General features: G+C 45.9%; 1 protein-coding gene across 2 annotated transcripts; it reads right to left on the bottom strand.

Moving 5' to 3' along the window:
• Window positions 1–109: 109 nt before the first annotated feature.
• On the bottom strand, window positions 110–16,926 carry UBE2G2 (ubiquitin conjugating enzyme E2 G2). 2 transcript variants are annotated; one of them, XM_085232530.1, is made up of 7 exons: window positions 16,736–16,875; window positions 14,340–14,418; window positions 11,543–11,578; window positions 11,407–11,452; window positions 5,811–5,929; window positions 3,812–3,952; window positions 110–2,059 (listed from the first exon to the last, which is right to left on the bottom strand). In XM_085232530.1, the coding sequence occupies exons 4-7, from the start codon at window positions 11,445–11,447 to the stop codon at window positions 1,947–1,949; spliced, it is 414 nt and encodes a 137-aa protein (XP_085088656.1). In that variant the 5' UTR covers window positions 11,448–11,452; window positions 11,543–11,578; window positions 14,340–14,418; window positions 16,736–16,875; the 3' UTR covers window positions 110–1,946. The 2 variants fall into 2 exon arrangements, with proteins under 2 accessions (XP_085088656.1, XP_085088655.1); XM_085232529.1 differs by lacking the exon at window positions 14,340–14,418 and having other exon boundaries at window positions 16,736–16,926.
• Window positions 16,927–17,012: the final 86 nt, after the last annotated feature.

Raw genomic sequence — 17,012 nt, 5'->3', positions numbered from 1 at the left:
TTTACTTGCATTACCACAACTCTTCCACTCCATTGGCCCACAGTGAAACTGGACTCTTGACCAGCTGTTTACCCATTAAAAACACTTACTGAAATACATTAGCATATACTTATTAAAGGAAAAAACAATCACTTTATTTTCAGAATACAGACTAAATCCCACTGTAAAATAATGAGCAAACACACATGAATAAAACACTCTGCACTTAAAAAGAGCCTCACTTTGCCATGTCTGCCGAGCACAGCGTTTGCTCTGCAGTGCACACAGCTCTCCGACAGCAGCTGAGGTACTTGCAGGAGCTACACTTCATATATTACAACCCCCCAAACCACTCTCATTTTGCATATAAATGCTACATTTTCCTGTATGCCTTGAAATACTAGTTAGGTACAATACTATCTTGTCATCTCTGCTCCCACGCTACGCTGGGTCCACCTTGCACCCTCCCACCAAAGTGACAAGAATTACTTCTACAGGGGTAAGCTCAGCAATACAAACTCTGAATTTAGAGATGAGAAAGGTGGCACCCAGCAATCTACAGCCTGTGAATAAGCAGCATGTGCAGCATGATGTAAATACTGACAAGTTCAACACACACACACACGCATACAATCTCTTCCATAAAGCTTTCTGCACAGTGCAGCTCCTTCCATTCCCAAGCTTCCCCTAGAAAAACAGTCCCTCTCAAATGTAGCTCATTTAAAGGAGCCAACAAAATTTGATTTCACATGCCATCAATTGGCGCTGCTGCTTGTAATAAATTGGAGCAGATTTGGCTTTAAACAAGAGACTCACTTGCAAAGCACAAAGGTCACCGGCGGTTCCTAAGCAGCTTCACAAAGCATTGCAGACGGTCATCTCCTGCCACCAGAAGTGGCCTACAGTGCTCTGCCGTTTTAAACAAGCATCTCACCATCCTCCAGAGAACACAACTGAGGTTGCCCGCGACTCCTACTTGCAGCATTCAGCATAAAGAAGCATTGCAGTCCATTTTACAAAACTCATTGGTGGCAAAGGCTCCTTCACCTGAAAACTGGGTGACCTGGGCTGTGGTGGCGAAGGCCAGCGATGCCTCATTTTCTGAGCGTCCAAATGGCTACAGGAGAGAAGAGCTGACGTAACTGCAGAGATATCTTACATCCCCCATGGAGCAGGAACAACCTCATTGCATTTTCAGGCTGCAGATGACATGCCTAGGGCTGACAGCGAACCCTGTATGTATTTAAAAACTCAGTCTTTACATCTTGCACCTCCAATTGAATGTAAAGTTTATACTGAATGTCTTCAAGGAGCAATAAAGCAATTCTTAAGCTTTCTTCCAAGCAAACCCTAACGCAAAGGCTCAGCACAAATTCACAGTGTGATGCAGGAGTACCAGCCAGTTGCTAGCAATGACCACGTGGATCTTCAAGTTAGGTGGTGCTGAATCACTTCCTATGTTAAACCATTCTGTCTACAACCCTGTTTTATAGCTTCTCTGGTTAACCACTCTTCAAATCAATTCTGACTGCAAATGCTGTCCTTAACTTAGCTGGTATAATAAAACTAATAATTATTTTCTGCCTACTGGTGTTCCCAATGCAACGCTGCCTATACAAATGTAAAGCTAGTTCCTCCAGCAGGTGATCTAACTCAGGGCTGCTCTCCAATAGCAGATTGCAAAGTCTCCAAGCTTTCCATACCGTAAGTGAGGTAGCAAGAAAGAGCCTTTCAAACAGCACTGTTCCCATTATTTTCCCCTGCAATAAATCCCTTTCCCATACAATTTAGTGAGTAAACTAGAGGCTTCTGTGCAGCAGCGGAAGCAGAAAAGAGATGGCAAATAAATAATGAAGGATAAGAACTAGACCATGAGTTTTGCAAAGTTTTCCTTTTTGGTACCAGCACTGAGCACTGCTCTTTTTCAGGTGGAGAGAAATACAAAACATTTCAGTCTTTTTGTGAGCTTAAAGTCCAAGTGACTTCTGCACAATCTGCTTGGCAATTTTATTAAATTGTTCTCTGTCTTCCCGCCACATCTTGGAGGCATCTACATTGGCTCCACTTTCATCGTTTGGCTCTGAAACGAGAGAGATGGAAAGGTCTGTGGACAGGCAGGGGACTAAGCAACATCAGCTCATTTCTTCAGCAACGTCTCTGCCTCTTCCCTGTGGCTCTGGAGAGCCCTGTTGCTCTCCCCTGCTCGACGCCATTAAAGAAGTTATAGTTGTAGCTGCTGGACTCCCTAACAGTTCTCATTTAACTGATCACAAGAGAGCACCGCAGCAAGGTAGGCTTCAGGCAAGAAACAAGTGGCAGAGGAAGACTCCTTCACTTTGCTTTGTGGAGCTGAGCCCCAACATGCCGGCAGAGTACCACTGTGTGTCACCAGCAGTGCTGCCAAAGGTTTGTAAAACTGCACAGGGCTCCCTGCTACATATTTGTTCTGGTTCTGTGGCTTCACAAACACAAAGCCCCACAAAGCAGGCCACCCAAACAGGCTCTGCCCCTCTTCTGGATGGTTTGTTCTATTAAAAAAAAAAACAAACCAAACAACACAAAACTCATCGCAAAATGCTTTCATTTCTGCAATATCTTTCATCTGAGGATTTCAAAGTGCTTTACAAAGTACACTAACACCCTGCAACTCAAACACTTCTTTTTGTAGAGTGGTAAGCTGAGGCATGGAATTTTTCAGGTTCATGGTCAGCATGCAGCAGGACAACTGTCACAGGATCATACAAGCCACTCAAAACATACTCTACTCATTCTTCTTCCCATTCTGGTCCAAATACACAACTCTACGCTACCCTTAAAACCCAGCAGTCAGGATAGATGCACAAGACACTCTGTTTGATAAATTTGGGTTTGCTCTGTTGGCAGATCCAGGGCTGAGAGCTTGCCAGCAGCCTGGAGGAAGATAACAATTGATGTTTTACGCTAATCCCTCTAAAAGCCATGGGGAAAACAGGATCAGAAAACAAGAGAGACCAGATGATTCCCCAGTACAGCAGTCTAGGTAAGGTTGTACAACAAGCCATGTTCCTGGAGGGCACTGGGAGCCCAACGAGGCACTGGTCTCTGGACAGAATCCATCAGCAGGTTGCTATTTTGAAGCTGACAGTCACAGATAAGAATCTTTTGCGTGTTCTTTGATCAGCTTTGCTGCTTCTAAAACCTAAACCTTCATAATTCCAAACCAATTCTTGGGGACACGGTTCTGCCCTTTCAGGCAGTTAACAGCACTGTCCACAACATGCAAAATATCCGTCAGGAAGATGTGCATGAGAAATCCGATCCATAGTTCTTGTAGGATTTAAAGTAAGAAGTTGCACTGTTTTCACCACACTCTGCTTCTCAAGGAGGCTTCCTTTATATCAGAGATGGCAGAATGGGGTACATTTCCCAGGCTGCCAAACAAACAGAAATCAGGGAAACTGGCTGGGGAATAGAGGCCATGGACTCTTATCTAGCATACTGATTTATCTGCCTCATAATCCTTCAGTTGCTAAAGCCAAATCCATTACTGCTTTGTGCAAGAGCAGCTGAACTTCAGGACCCATTACCTGACCATCATCCTGTGCCTGGCTGCTGCTGACCAGAAGGAACACAGTGCAGACATCAGAAAGCTGGAAACCCGTTTACTAATTCAGTCTTCTTTTTTTCCCCCCCAATTATTTTAAGAAAATTGGTTTATTGATAAATAAATATTAGGGCTTTAAGTACTCTGATTGCTGCCAAGTAGCTTAAGTGCAAAAATGCAAGGAGAAGCATTAGCTATGTATCAAGCAGAAGCTACCTGAGCTCCTGCTAATAAAACCCCAGCCCTTACCTGCCAGCATGCTAACGACAGACAAGAGGATCTTTTCCACACTCTGCACAGGACTCCACCGCTCAGCACTGCTCTCATATCCCATGGGATCATCCCCAGGAGCGTGAAGAATAGAGATGCAAACTCTCCCATCCGGGTAAACTGTGCAAGAAGTACAGGGGATTAACTATTACTCTAAGGAAACACTTGGCCCTTCTAGATCTTTCAGGCTTTGCCTACATATGATTGATATCAACCCAGTTTAAAATTTCCTTTTGCAAAAAACCTGAAGACAAAAATCTAACAAAAACTTCTGTTAACCAAATTTACAAATCATCTTCCCCAAGGAAAGCTTGCTGGAAGCACTCAGATCACTTAGCAACCAATGAGAGTTTCCTTGGAACAAGTAAAAGCTGCAGCCTGGTAGAACAAGCCCAGCATTAGCGCACAGCCAGAGCTCCAAGTAGGTCTAGTCCTACTTCAATCTAGTCCTGCTTAAATCACAGGGTAACAGTCATACATCACTGAACGCATGCTGGAGTCCTCCATTGGACCATGACTGTAAAAAAGAATAAAGCAAACTTCTCTGCTGCTTGTGACCTTGAATTTTCATTAACGTGACCTAGCATCATGGAAATGCCCATGTGTAGCTGAGCCAGGCTGCTTGGGCCTCTAACAGCCCACCCCCTCCTGGCTATGCCAGGCTATTTCTGTGACACAACGCAGCTCCTAGCACAGATCTGCAAGCCAAGCCCAGAGCTAGAATCACAGCATACTGCATGGATGCAGATCTGCCCCACCAAGAAGTCTGGGTGAATTAGTCCAGCTGGAGCAACAAAGTGATTTGGCCATGCAGTTTCCATGTGCCAACAGCTGCTGCAGATGTCAGAACTGCAAAGGTGACTTTGAACTGCCTCAGGCACTTGTGCACAGTTCTGTGCTGTCATGTGCAAACAGATGTGCCCCCCACATGAGAACAAAAATAAGGGCTTATCTGTGGATTAAATGGGCAAGAATCTGTGTCAATAGTGCTTCGGGAAGAGAAAAGTAAAGGAACTTCAAGTCAACGCAAAATTCCTTGGAATAAGATAATAAATAAATAGCTTCCCAGCTGAGACTAAGATTTGCATTGTGCAAGTGTCGGAATGCCAGCTGAGAAGGAAACCCTAGGCAGCAGGGCAATGTTTGCTACTTATTGGTCTCAAGTGGCAGAGGCCTAATAGCTTCAAACATGGGTCCAGCTCATCAAATCTGGGTGATGACAACAATCTCATCACAATCCATGCTGATTTGGTAGATGTATTAACAATTGTACAGCAAATACCAGGACTGACTCCAGAAAGTAGCACTCTGGGTTGTAAAAAGGAGCTTTAAGGTTTTTATCAGTCCAAAGGAAAAAGTTGTACTCATTGTTACTTCAATTCCTTCTCCTTAAGTCTCAAGAGAAATAAAGCTGAGATACAGTCAGCTCTAGATTTGCAGCAAAAAGGCCAGCAAAGTCTTGAGTATTGAGGCCTACAGGTGTACCAGCTGCATGGACAGAGCACCCTGGACTTCAGAAAGATCATGCCTTTGTTTAAGGGGAAAAAAAGTCATGCTGCCAACAAAAGCTGCATCCAAACTTTGGTCAATATGAATAAATTTTCACCTGAAACAAAACTACTTAAATACAAACCACAGAGCCATACTGGAAAGAGTCTGTATTGTTTTACTAAATCTTACACTGTGTACAAAATGATTTTGTTTGTTTATCAAGTAGTTACAAGTATTCCTGGAATGATCTTCAAGGCAGTGGAACTGTTGGAATCTACTGGGCAGTTTAACATCATAAGGTATATAAGGACTAATGTGACAAAGAGAGAGATCCTCGCAAAGAGCAGCACTGCTGTGTAGCTGCTCACGCCTACTGAACAGACAGGGAGAGCACCACTCATTCCTAAGTCAGGATGCCTGCTCTCTCTCTGCAGAAGCTGCTTGTTTATGGTGTAAAAGCCCCCCGCTCCCCATGCAGCAGACTCACTGTTTGGATGGAACATCTCACACGTGAACCTCATCTTCGGAGGACTTAGTGGATAGTCAAGTGGGAAACTCAAAATAGCAGGGAAAACCCCGTACTCGAAACAGGTATCTTCAGGACCCCTAGAAAGAGACAAAAAGAGATTCACCTGAGTTACGTATATTTCTTTCACCAGCTTCTTGTCTAATGAGACATCTTAGGTTTGGATTATATCATCTACTCCAGAATACTAAGAGTTAAAACACTCTCATCCCACATCTCATAAACTTAAATCCAAATTTGGGGTTTGGGAGGGAATGGGGGAAAAAAAATAAAAAAAAAAAATCAAAGCTTGCACACTAAATTACTAGGAAGGTCACAACACGGCTTAATTAGCAGGGTGTGTCTGGCTATAATTGGAGTATCTGGCTCCAAGGCATGTTCCAGGATTTGAGTGTCTGCACGTCAAGAGAAGGCAGAGGCAGGTGTGGGACTCCCGTGTCTTTGAAGATGCTGTTAGGCTGCAGAGACAGAGATGTCAAATGCTGTAGCTCAAAAACAGCTTATAAAACCTAGGAGGATTCCAACAGCCAGCATCGAGTGCAACCGCACCATGTTTTGTAAAAATAAAAGTGCAGCCCAGGAACCAAAACTGCCAGATGCAGGACAGCCCCATGCTTTGCAGACTTCAGGCATTTAGCTTTCCCACCCTCAGATAGAGAAGAAATAACTTCATCAAGGCTCCTGCAGAAACGTTTCCTTCTTGTGTTCAGCATCCAGTTCAAAGCACAATCAGGTGAGCATACAGCTATTTTATCCTCTCTACACAAAACATTTTTGGAAGGTAAGCAAAAAAAGTTTACTTGACATGATTTATTCCAACTAGATGAACCCCCTGGAAGTTATAAAACAAACTCCATCTCCCCTGATTGGAAAGATTAGGGAACAGGCTTCGTCTCTTAACATCTCAGCCAAGGAAACCTCCTGGCTTTACTAGACAGCTTTTGAAATGAGGATTCTATTGCCTGGGAAGACCTGGGAAGAAAGATTTAGGAATATATTCGTGCCTGCACCTCCCAATCCACCAATGCAATCTCCATGCCAGAAGGAACAAAAAAATCTCAAAGCCAAATGGTCAAAACCTCCGTCCAATTCAGATTGCATTGGTAATCTACAGAAAAAGAAAAGGGAGGCAGGCAAAACCTAAAGCCCTACAGAGGGCCACTGCTAAACCCTGCAATTCAGAAGGCTTGGCTGACAGATAAACACAAGACCTCAGGTGCTTTAAACCTGAGCACTGACTCGAGGTGAGATTAGAGAAATGCAGCTATGCAGGATGAGCTAAAGCATCTCAACCATGTATGCTCCCTTTCTGTCTTTTCCTTAAATTTAGTCAGGATTCAATATTCACATCTGAGGGTAAACTGAATGCATTTTTTCACAAGTATTTTAATTCCAGCTGCATTTTCAAGGCTTATTGTTGAACTTCTAAGAGTATGTACATACAAGCATTGAAAAGCTGGTGGGTGTCTTCTGTTCTGAGAGCAAACACACAGCCTTAAGGGCTCTTCTGTCAAACAGTTAACCCAACATGCTCCATTTTAGGCCCTGCATTAAGAGAGCACACTGCTTTTGTTTCAGCCATTCATTGCTGCCAGGGTCAACTTCAAAGAAATTATTTAAGTTAATCCAAGACAGCGTTTGCAACTACAAAACACGCTGAAGACCACAACGGTTAAACTTGCTGCTTTCAGTTCTAAAAGGATTATCAGCAGGGCCAGCAAGGCAAAAAACACAGCACTTCTGCAGCCACACCACCTGCTCGGTAGGAATTTCACAGCACATCACATTTTCAGGACCTCTGTGCCTTCTGCAGGGATTTTTCCTGACCTTCTGCCTCCGATAAGGATTTCCCCAAGAAAAGCCCAGACCACAGCAGTGGCATCCTCCCCATTGAGCTAACAGGGCAGCAAACATCCCTTTTTCCCATGGGATGCCCTTCTGCAAGTTTCCTCCAGGCCCTGCACACCCAGACTGCAAGCTGTAGGGAGCTGCCAAGGGCAGCACCAAGCCCAGGAAGGACCCAAGCCATTATTAGTAATTAACATTTACTTCCCCTTAGCCCTCTTCAGTCTCAAGGATCACAAAGCTATTTCTACCTTTCTGTAGTGTAAAAATCAGCATCTAGTCAGCTGCCATAGCACTTCACCTGTGTTACTCTTGGGTGGCCAGGCCAGATGGGGCTTTGGGCAGTATGACCTGATGGGAGGACAGAGGGTTGGAACTGTATGATCTTGAAGTCCCCTTCCAATCTAAGCATTCTGCAGTTCTAGAATCATACAAGGCACTGGAACAACACTGGAACAACCAGAGCAACGTTCAGCTAGGGTCAGAGGGAACTTGTCACCTGCAAGTGAACCAACTGCCTTACATCTGACTCAGCACTGCTGCATGCATTTGTTTCTTTCCTTTCCTGTCTCGTTCCCAGCAGCTATGGCAAAGACATCGATACGAATTCCAGAAGTTAACAAAAAAGTTGTATTATTCCTGCAGTGCCTGTGCTAAACGTAACTATGCTGACACCAGAGCAGAGAAAATCATGCTAGGAGCAATTTCTGTGAGAAAGACATTAATATGAGATTAATATGAGATTAACATGAGATTCTTGATGTTATTTAGGCAAGGGAAAAAAACCCAAGCGTAGTGTCTGCCAAAATAGGAGGGAAAACTGAAGTGATAACGACAATTAATGCCATAACCATGGCTGTTAAGTACATTTGTAAGTGGTTTCTCATTTGTAAAAAGAGGGTGGAAAAAGACCAGACCCCACAGTCATCAGATGCTGAAAAGGGGAATTCCATGCTAGAGGACAAAACTTGGTCTTGAAATGTTAAATTCATGAGCTTGAATAACATAACACAGCCTGTCAGACCTCACGCAGTGTCAAGGTATTGAGCTGATAAACTCCATTGACATGCTGGGGCTATTTATCACCAGGAATGAGGTACCTGGCTGCAAAGGTTTGGTTTTTGTAAATGCTCCAAGTCAGCTACTGTTTGATGCCTTATCAGAAGGGCACACTGAACACCAGGCCGTAAGCTTTCACCATTCAGAAAAATCACCACGCTCTATTTCAACCTACAGCTCTAATCCATAAGCATAAGACCTGTCCTATCATTCAGTCACGTCAGTGCAGAATGTTTATGCTCAGCATTTATCCAGCACTGCTGCTGCAGGCAAGAACATCAGGAATACAAACAGTATTGTTACTAATTATATTAAAAAAAAGCCTTTTAAAACAATCTCTGGGCCAAGCTTCCAAGAAGTCTCTGTAACATCACCCAGCCCCCCTACAGATTGATAGATGGGCAATGTCTTTTCCTCTTAACTCTCTTTTTCTTCAATTTTGTTTGTGATGATGTACTCTAGCTTTCTAGAAAGTCTGTGGAGAGAAGAATATTTTGCTCTCTTTCCATCACTACAGCACTTATCTACGTTTTGCATTTCATCCTTCTCAAATGTAAGTCAGCCTTACTTTAATCACCTCATCTGCACTTCTTTCAGTCCCACAGTCTCACACAGCACATTTCAGATTACAAAACACTCAAGAAGATTATCACAAACATAAACAAGTCATGTAGCTGTACTCAAACATGTTTACCAATAGAGTATTGTAAAGAGATTAAAGTAACCCAACGTGCTTAGGGTAAACTTGTTTCTATTGTACCACAGCTTCAGAATTTAGCAGATCTTAAAATATGATTTTGCTATGACACACACACAATTCAGAAACTAAAAGCACCTCCGCCTCTCATTTAACGCTGACAAAGACCTGGAGCTCAACACTCAGCACTTTAAAGGGCTTTCAAGCCTGCAAGCTGATCCTCTGCTGTTTAAGAATTTATTAAGGGAAACAACAGAAAAAAGCTATTTTCTAGGTAATTACTCAAAAACAGAAGTATTCTGCGTGCCCCCCATGAAAGCCGTCATCAACCACAAAATCTCTGTTACTAGAAAGTAGTGATGGACAGGAATTTCCTTCCACATTCCAAGAGCAATAAATCCTCTGGGGTTTCTAAACACCGAGAGATGTACAGCTTTGTGAGCTGGCAGTAGGTACATCACAAAATGCATGTTTTAGAGAAGTGGTAACTGTCCCACTTACAGAAAGAAGAGTAAGATTCCATGGTTGCCTAAGGTGACAGGTTTTGACTGCAGTCATCTACCTAATTCCATGACTGGTGTTTATCTTCAGGAGACTGAGCTCCCAGGAAGGGCAACCTGTTCATCACAGAATGTCCTGCTGCAACCAGCTCTGTGTCAACCCACAAACAAACAGTGGTAATCCAAATCTCTACCAAGGATTAAAATAACTTAGAGCCTCATGCTTGCAGAAAAGCAGGATCACCCACGCAGCTCGTACAGAATAGGTAATACACTACAGCTTGATAGGAATGGCACTGTTTGTGTGCCAGCTGCTTTTCCACCCTTGGACAACACTCTCCAAGGGGTCATGCACCACGAGGAGCTGTGCTGAAAGCCTGCCCAGTGCCCAGCCCCAAACAGGGACAGCGAACACTGCTCTTACCAAAGAGCACAAGAAATGCAGTGTGGATTAGCCCTACCGACAGGTTATCAGCTGGACTGGAACTTCCTCATCTCATCGTTATGTGTCACGTGTATAAATTATCAGACCTGTTCCTTCCCCTTCAACAGCTTTGTAGAACTTTTATCTTGTAAAAATCACCACGCACCCAAAACTCCCCAAAGCAGGATATGGACAGGATGAGTAAGGCAGTAGAAGCGAGAGAGGACTTGTAAGCTGCTGGGTAAGACCTTGTCTTTTCAAGGTAACTTCAGCTGTGAACAACTGTACCCATCAGCTCAGGAACGGAGGGATGCAGCCTTGGAAGAAGTCTGTCAGCCTCCAAAACACAGCAGAGAGTGATCAGAGCTGCTCACCAGCAGAAGAGTTCTACAAGGAACCACCACACCCAACATCTTCTCAAGAGCAGCTGTTCCATGACATGTAAAGAATTTTAAAAGATTTTTAAAGTGTTGTTTTGCTGTTGTTTTTTTTTGTTTGTTTGTTTTTTAATTTCAATGCTATCTCAGATCAACCCTCTTTCAATTTTCCTACAAAAAATTTGAATAGTAAGTAAGTAAACTAATTTTAGACAATGATTTTTTTTTTCCTCCTACCACTGATGGTACATCTGGCCGTTTTGCTCCCCTTAAAACTTGAGGAAACCTGTCCTGTATTTGCAGTTGAGCAATGTTTGTGTGATCCACAAGCAATTTATGGTTTCCTGCAGTGTTTGTATACACAATATATCCAGTGGAGCCCGAATGATGACTCTTGTAAAATCTGCAAGTTACATGCCAAGAGTTTCTTATGATGACACCTGCATGATAAATCATCACTTAAGCTGCCCCGTCACAATGTTTAAATTCCAAATATAATTCCCAGTTTGAATCAGAAGTTTCCAGCCAGAGATAGGCCAAAGTCAATCTAATGCAAAACTAGGAAGATTTTTTTTTTTTAAATATTCTTGTTCTCCCAGAAAGTACTCATAGAGTACAAGTGCTGCTTTCAGAAAAAGAGGCAATATTGACTCACATAATCAGAGCTTCCCACTCAAAGAAGTTTTCTTCGTTCATAGGACCTAAGAGGAAAAAAAAACATGAAACAATGTTCAGAGCTGCCTGAAAGTAAGGCTCCAACTTCACAGTGCACAAGTTGGTTGGCATCTCACCTGCTACTATGCCTTCTGGTGGGTTCAGGGTCAGTTCTATAAAAGAAAAAGGACAAGGAATGTTAACACAGCCTAAGGAAACCACAGGAGGAATCTTCTGGCTTTGCTTTTCTGGGCAAGGTCTGACATCCAGAAGGTCAATGCAAGACAATTTTCTGAGCAAAATGATTACAGAATCATAGAATGGTTTGGGTTGGAAGGGACCCTAAACACCATCAAGTTCCACTTTCCTGCTGTGAGGGGCTGAACACAGTGCTTCAGGTGGGGCTTCAGGAGGGCAGAGAGGAGAACACCGCCCCCCCAACCTGCTGGCCATGCTGCTTTTAATGCAGCCCAGCATACAGTTGGCCTTCAGGGCTGCAAGCTCGCAGTTCCAAAACAGACCCAAGGGACAGCACATGGACATGGGGCTTCTGACCACAACAGTGAGTGCAACCATCCAGCTAACTCATCATCCACTGAGCAGTCCATCCATCACATCCATATCTCTCTGCTTTAGAGACAAGGACATTGTCTGAGGTCCCGTGCTTTTTCAAGATCTCAAAACTTGTCTCCCCAGTGCAAGAAAACTGGGAAGGAAGGCAAAAAAAATCCCTTTTCACAAGCATGGGGCACTGTGCTACTGGGTATAAGGGTATACACTCAACAAACAGGTTGTACTGCTACAGCCTATTTGCACCAACTTAGACTTCACAGCACGTCCACACAAAACCCAAAACAACACTAAAAGGTGAAGGAGCAGAAGCAAAGAGATAATGACAAGTGCCTCTGCGCTGCAGATCTAAACCATCTCGCCCCATACGGTCTGGGGAGTCCAAGTTGAAAAGAGACCAACAGCACAGCTGTGGATGCACACAGAATGCTCTGACTGACCCACCCTGGCTCTGTATAGGAAATGGATGCAATTCCCAATTCATCAGTGAACTTTTACCAGCGACTCACATCATGCAAACACCAACCACAGAGCACCACATGCATTCTGCGACCTGAAAACAAGCAGCAACGCATCACCAGGGAAGATGAAAAGTCATGAAGTGCTGAATGAGAGGCTTAACCCAATTCCTGCTAGGCTGAAAGCGAGAGCTGTGGGTAACGCTGCACAAACCAGAGCACAGATTTTTGTCTCAAAGTGATGATGGATTCAAAAGCTACTGAGATATGCTGGCAGGAAAGGCAGCAAAACCCTCCGGCTCATCAGATTGCCATCAGCTTCGGCACAGATTCAAGTTCAAAAGAAGAGCAGCAGATGGAGGTCAGTACCAGGGCTGAACACATCCTGAATACGAGAACAGGGACATTACAGAGCAGGTTTTTCCAGCTTGACAGTGGGTCTGCAGCAGCTCTGCTTGTAGATGGTTCCAGGCAGATGGAGGTGTCAAACCTGGGTGCTCCTGGAGCTGTTTGGACCCATACGGGGCTCTTTCTTTAAGAGAAAACAAACAAGACCCCTCATTTCTGCTATTTCCCACAATTTTCCCTAAAAATCCAGGGAGCTCTGATATTTCAGATCCTATGCTGATGGAGCTGGACGTACGGGCTGGCAGCTGTGCTGAGGGGTTCTGTGCAGCTCTCCAAGCAAAGCTGGGTGCTGGGAATCATGAGGCAAAACCCCAGAGCGAGAAACCTGCAAGGTGATGGAAGCTCTCTTCTTCATTTCTCCCTGCTCACCTCTCCCCTTGGACATCAGTCAGAGGTTTCCATCCTGAAGGACCAGGCAAAGCAGAAACTGGGCAGTGAACGGGTGCAGGAGCTTTGATTTGGAGGAGATATTTAGGAAGAAAGGCCTTTTATACATGGATAATCACATCCTACTGTATGGTTTGTCTAGAGCCACTCTGAAGGAAATGGGGTGCACTGCATTCAAGAGCTGCAAAGTACGAGCTGCCAGGAGCTGGCGTGGCAGCAGCTGCTTCAAGTCCCACTGCAGCTTCCAAAATAGAAATCAAAATAGGACAAACACCCAATCAGCAGAGTCCTGCTGGAGGCCTTTGAGAGGCTGGAGGATGAAAGGCAACGTGGCAAAAAGGAGAAAATGGAAATTCAGAAAAGGAATTAAAAAAAAAAAAAAGTTTTTGAAGAGGCAAACAAAGAGGCAAACAATGGAGCAGAGAGGCTCGAGGAAAAGCTGAGGCTGGCAGGTAAGGCACTGGGCATTCACACCCCAGTAAAGCTGCACTGGGGTGTCCCAGGAGCCTGGGTGGCTGCAGGCCCTCTGCCACGCACATATGGCGAGTGCATGTGGGAGCAGCCCATGGCAGGCAGCCCACCAGCTGCCTCAGAACAATGCCTCTCTTCAGCACTGGGAGCAGTTGAAGCTTTGCATCCTCCACAAGGCGTCCCATTCGATTTGCACAGCGTCGTGCTGCACACAGTCAGGGGATTTGCTTCCAAATGCAAACACAATGAAGTCCCAGCTTGCAGCAGAGGAGCTAAGCCTTGTTTTAAAGCTTCGCTTTTAAGCCGAGACCAAACGAAAGGGAAAAGCTGGCACAACCAAAGTGCAGCGCTTCTGCTGGGAACGTGGGACAGATTTGGGTGCACACAGACTCAGCGCATCCGTTTCCATTTCACTGCCCCACCCCTGCTGCTCTGCTTGATGCAGATCTGCCTTATCCAAACCTCCTGGTTTTAACCCTGTGCTGCTCCCAGTGATACCTGCCAGAGTTACAACCCACCGCTCAGTCACCTCTTTGCTTTTCTGTAAGCATAAAACCAAACACTGCACGTCCTGTGCACCTACAGCTTCGACTGAGTGCTTCCCAAGTAACCCATTTTAGATTTAAAACGCACAAGATACCTTCAAGAGCATGCAGCAAGGAAATGATAAAGGCAGAAACAGCAGGTTTCCTTCTCTTAGGTCTCGCAAGCACAAGCTCCTATTGAGAGATCAATTTTAGGCTTTATTACTATTAAATATGCTAAACTGAGATTTTAACAAACATACACACCAGCAGGAATTACATGCTTTTTTATATCTGATTTTTGAAAGCTTTATCTAGTGAGTATAAAAACACTTCAATACGTGAGACAGCAAACAGTCGTCAGCCTCCAAACATGCAAACAAAGCTCTAAATGAGGACAAAAACGAAATGAAGCTTGTTGGTGCTCACAGCCACCTTCCCTTCAGCTCCACCTGGATGGGAAAACATTGCCATTTCACAGCACTTCCCCGAAGGAAGTAATGCTTTTCTGCTCCAACAGATTGAAAGCTCTCACAGCATCAAGCATTTTTCACATACGGTAACAACAAACAGATTTAAACACGCACACACACACACAGAAAATTAACAGTCAAAACTTATTTAAAAAAAAAAAAAAAAAGCAGGAAAGGAAAGAATCTGCAATCTGGTAAACAAAACATAACCGCCAGCAAGGCACCGACTGCCAAACATCTCTATCACAACCAGAAGTACATAAAGGGAAGAGGAGAGAAAGGAGGAAGAAAACTTCAGCAGAGCAGAACAAATTCTGCAAGGCTGCAGGTTGGCAGCCTGCTGGGAAGCACTAGGGAGGGGCTGGGCTGCTTGGTGGTGAAGCTGGACAAGAGCACCCACCAAATACATAACCCCAGCCATGAAGACAGCACAGGGCCATGCAGGCGACCACAGGAACTGAAAGCTCTGCTTTACTTCTGGAATTCAGGTGTGCAGAAGGAGTACTGTGCCCTCAGTCACAGTGCATTATTTTGCCTTTCACAACACTCCATCCGACTACTGTTGGGAAAGTACTAGAGAGAGTAATAAACAAGATGGTATCTCAGGTCACGTCAAGTGCTGTATCAGGACACAGTGCAAAGAAGATTCATGCGATGCCTGCCTGTAGCATTAAGTAACATCCTTTTCAATGTTCTTTAGTTAGTTAGTATCAGTTTTCTCTTAGCAATTCATTCACGTATGGCTTTTTAGTAAGATCATGGAGCTTCTCAATAACAAAGTATCAGAAGTACGCTGGGGACAGAGGGGATTTACACAGGAGAGCAGAAAGGAGCAGAGACCAGTCCTGCCGCGGCTGGTTTTTGGGTCAGCGCTTCGAGATGACGACAGAGAAAGGTAGCGTGTCTAGGACACCATGTCAGCAGGCCAGGGCTGGCTGTCACCATCACATAGGTTAGAGCTCATGCCCTGCAGGATGCCCCACGACCAAGCATGGGGTTTTGTCTGAAAACGTGTACTCAGAAATGCTATTTGGTACAGGCTGAAACCATCCACCAAGGTAAAGTGAGAACCAGCTCCACATCCCGGAAGAGCAAACGGCCTTCATATAGCACAAAGCAGGCGGCCAGCTCTTGCGTCCAGTTCTTACAGCTCAACACCATCCTCCACTCAATAAACAGTGGATTTTCCCCTATCCTGTTGCCTTTTGTTATGTACAAAGCTAGAAAACGAAAGACTAAAACCAACTAAACAAAAAGCAAATTGCCTATCTCTCAAAAGAAAGCCACTTTTGATCAACTCATGAGCACACTTGGAAGCAGGCTGTTTGTTCTGGCAGAACCACCCTGAGAGGGCCCCATCCTTCCAGCATCGGGCACCAGCAGCTCCCGAGGTCGGCAGAGGCTCCCGGCTCCCTCTGGTGGGTGAGAGCAGCAGTGGCTCCCCTGGCCCCGCTGTCTGCTAGCCACAGCTCATCCAACTTTTACGCAAACAAGTCGAGGTCATTCCTCATTAAATTGTATTCAATTGCGTCCACCAGCTGCGCACACCTTCACCTTTTTGAGTCGTTTTGGGTTTTGTGTTAAGATGCCGGTAAGCCGCGCCCGCTGCCACGGAGCTGTGCCGTGCCCACCGCCCTGTGCTGCAGAACCTCTCCCTGCCCCCAGCCGCCCCTCCCCAACGCAGCTCCACGCCGTTCCCTCAGCACGCAGCTCAGCGCTGCCCGTCCGCTCCCTGTGAGGAGCCGCAGCCGCCACGAGGCTCCGCTCGGCTCCCGCGCTCCGGGCCGAACCCACCCCGGTCCCTCAGCACTGCTCGCACACACACCGTGCCCTCAGACCCTCCCCCACCTCCGCACCCCCTGAACCCTCTATCGCAGCCGCTATTCGGAGATCAGCCCCACAGCCCCTCTCGGCCCCAGGCAGCCTCCAGGCACTGAGGCCGCCCCCTCTCGCAAGACCCCCGGCCCCACAGCCCAGCCCTCTCCCCAGCCCGGCGCCCCGCACAGCCCGCAGCACCACGGCCCGGCCCCGCTACTCACGCTTGTACTCAGCCATCAGTCGCTTGAGCGCCGTGCCCGCCATAGCGCGGCCCGCAGCGCCCCGGCCCCGCGCCGCTTCCGGGCGGGCTGGCGGGGAGGAAGAGGGTAGGGGGCGCGCTAGCGCTCCGCCTCTATGGTGCGAGCCGAGTCCTCCCAGCGCCGGCCGCGGGTCGCGCAGGCGCAGTACCACCAACTACTTGTGGGAGGGGCCGAGAGCCGCAGGAAGCGCGAGGCACAAAGCGCGCCCCGCTGCTCCGCTCAGCCAACACCTGATTGA

The sequence above is a fragment of the Meleagris gallopavo genome, chromosome 11 (assembly GCF_905368555.1).
Source record: "Meleagris gallopavo chromosome 11, MGAL_WU_HG_1.1, whole genome shotgun sequence".
NCBI lineage: Eukaryota > Metazoa > Chordata > Aves > Galliformes > Phasianidae > Meleagris > Meleagris gallopavo.
Note: the sequence above shows the minus strand (reverse complement) of the source record. Positions and strands in the feature narration are given on the sequence as shown.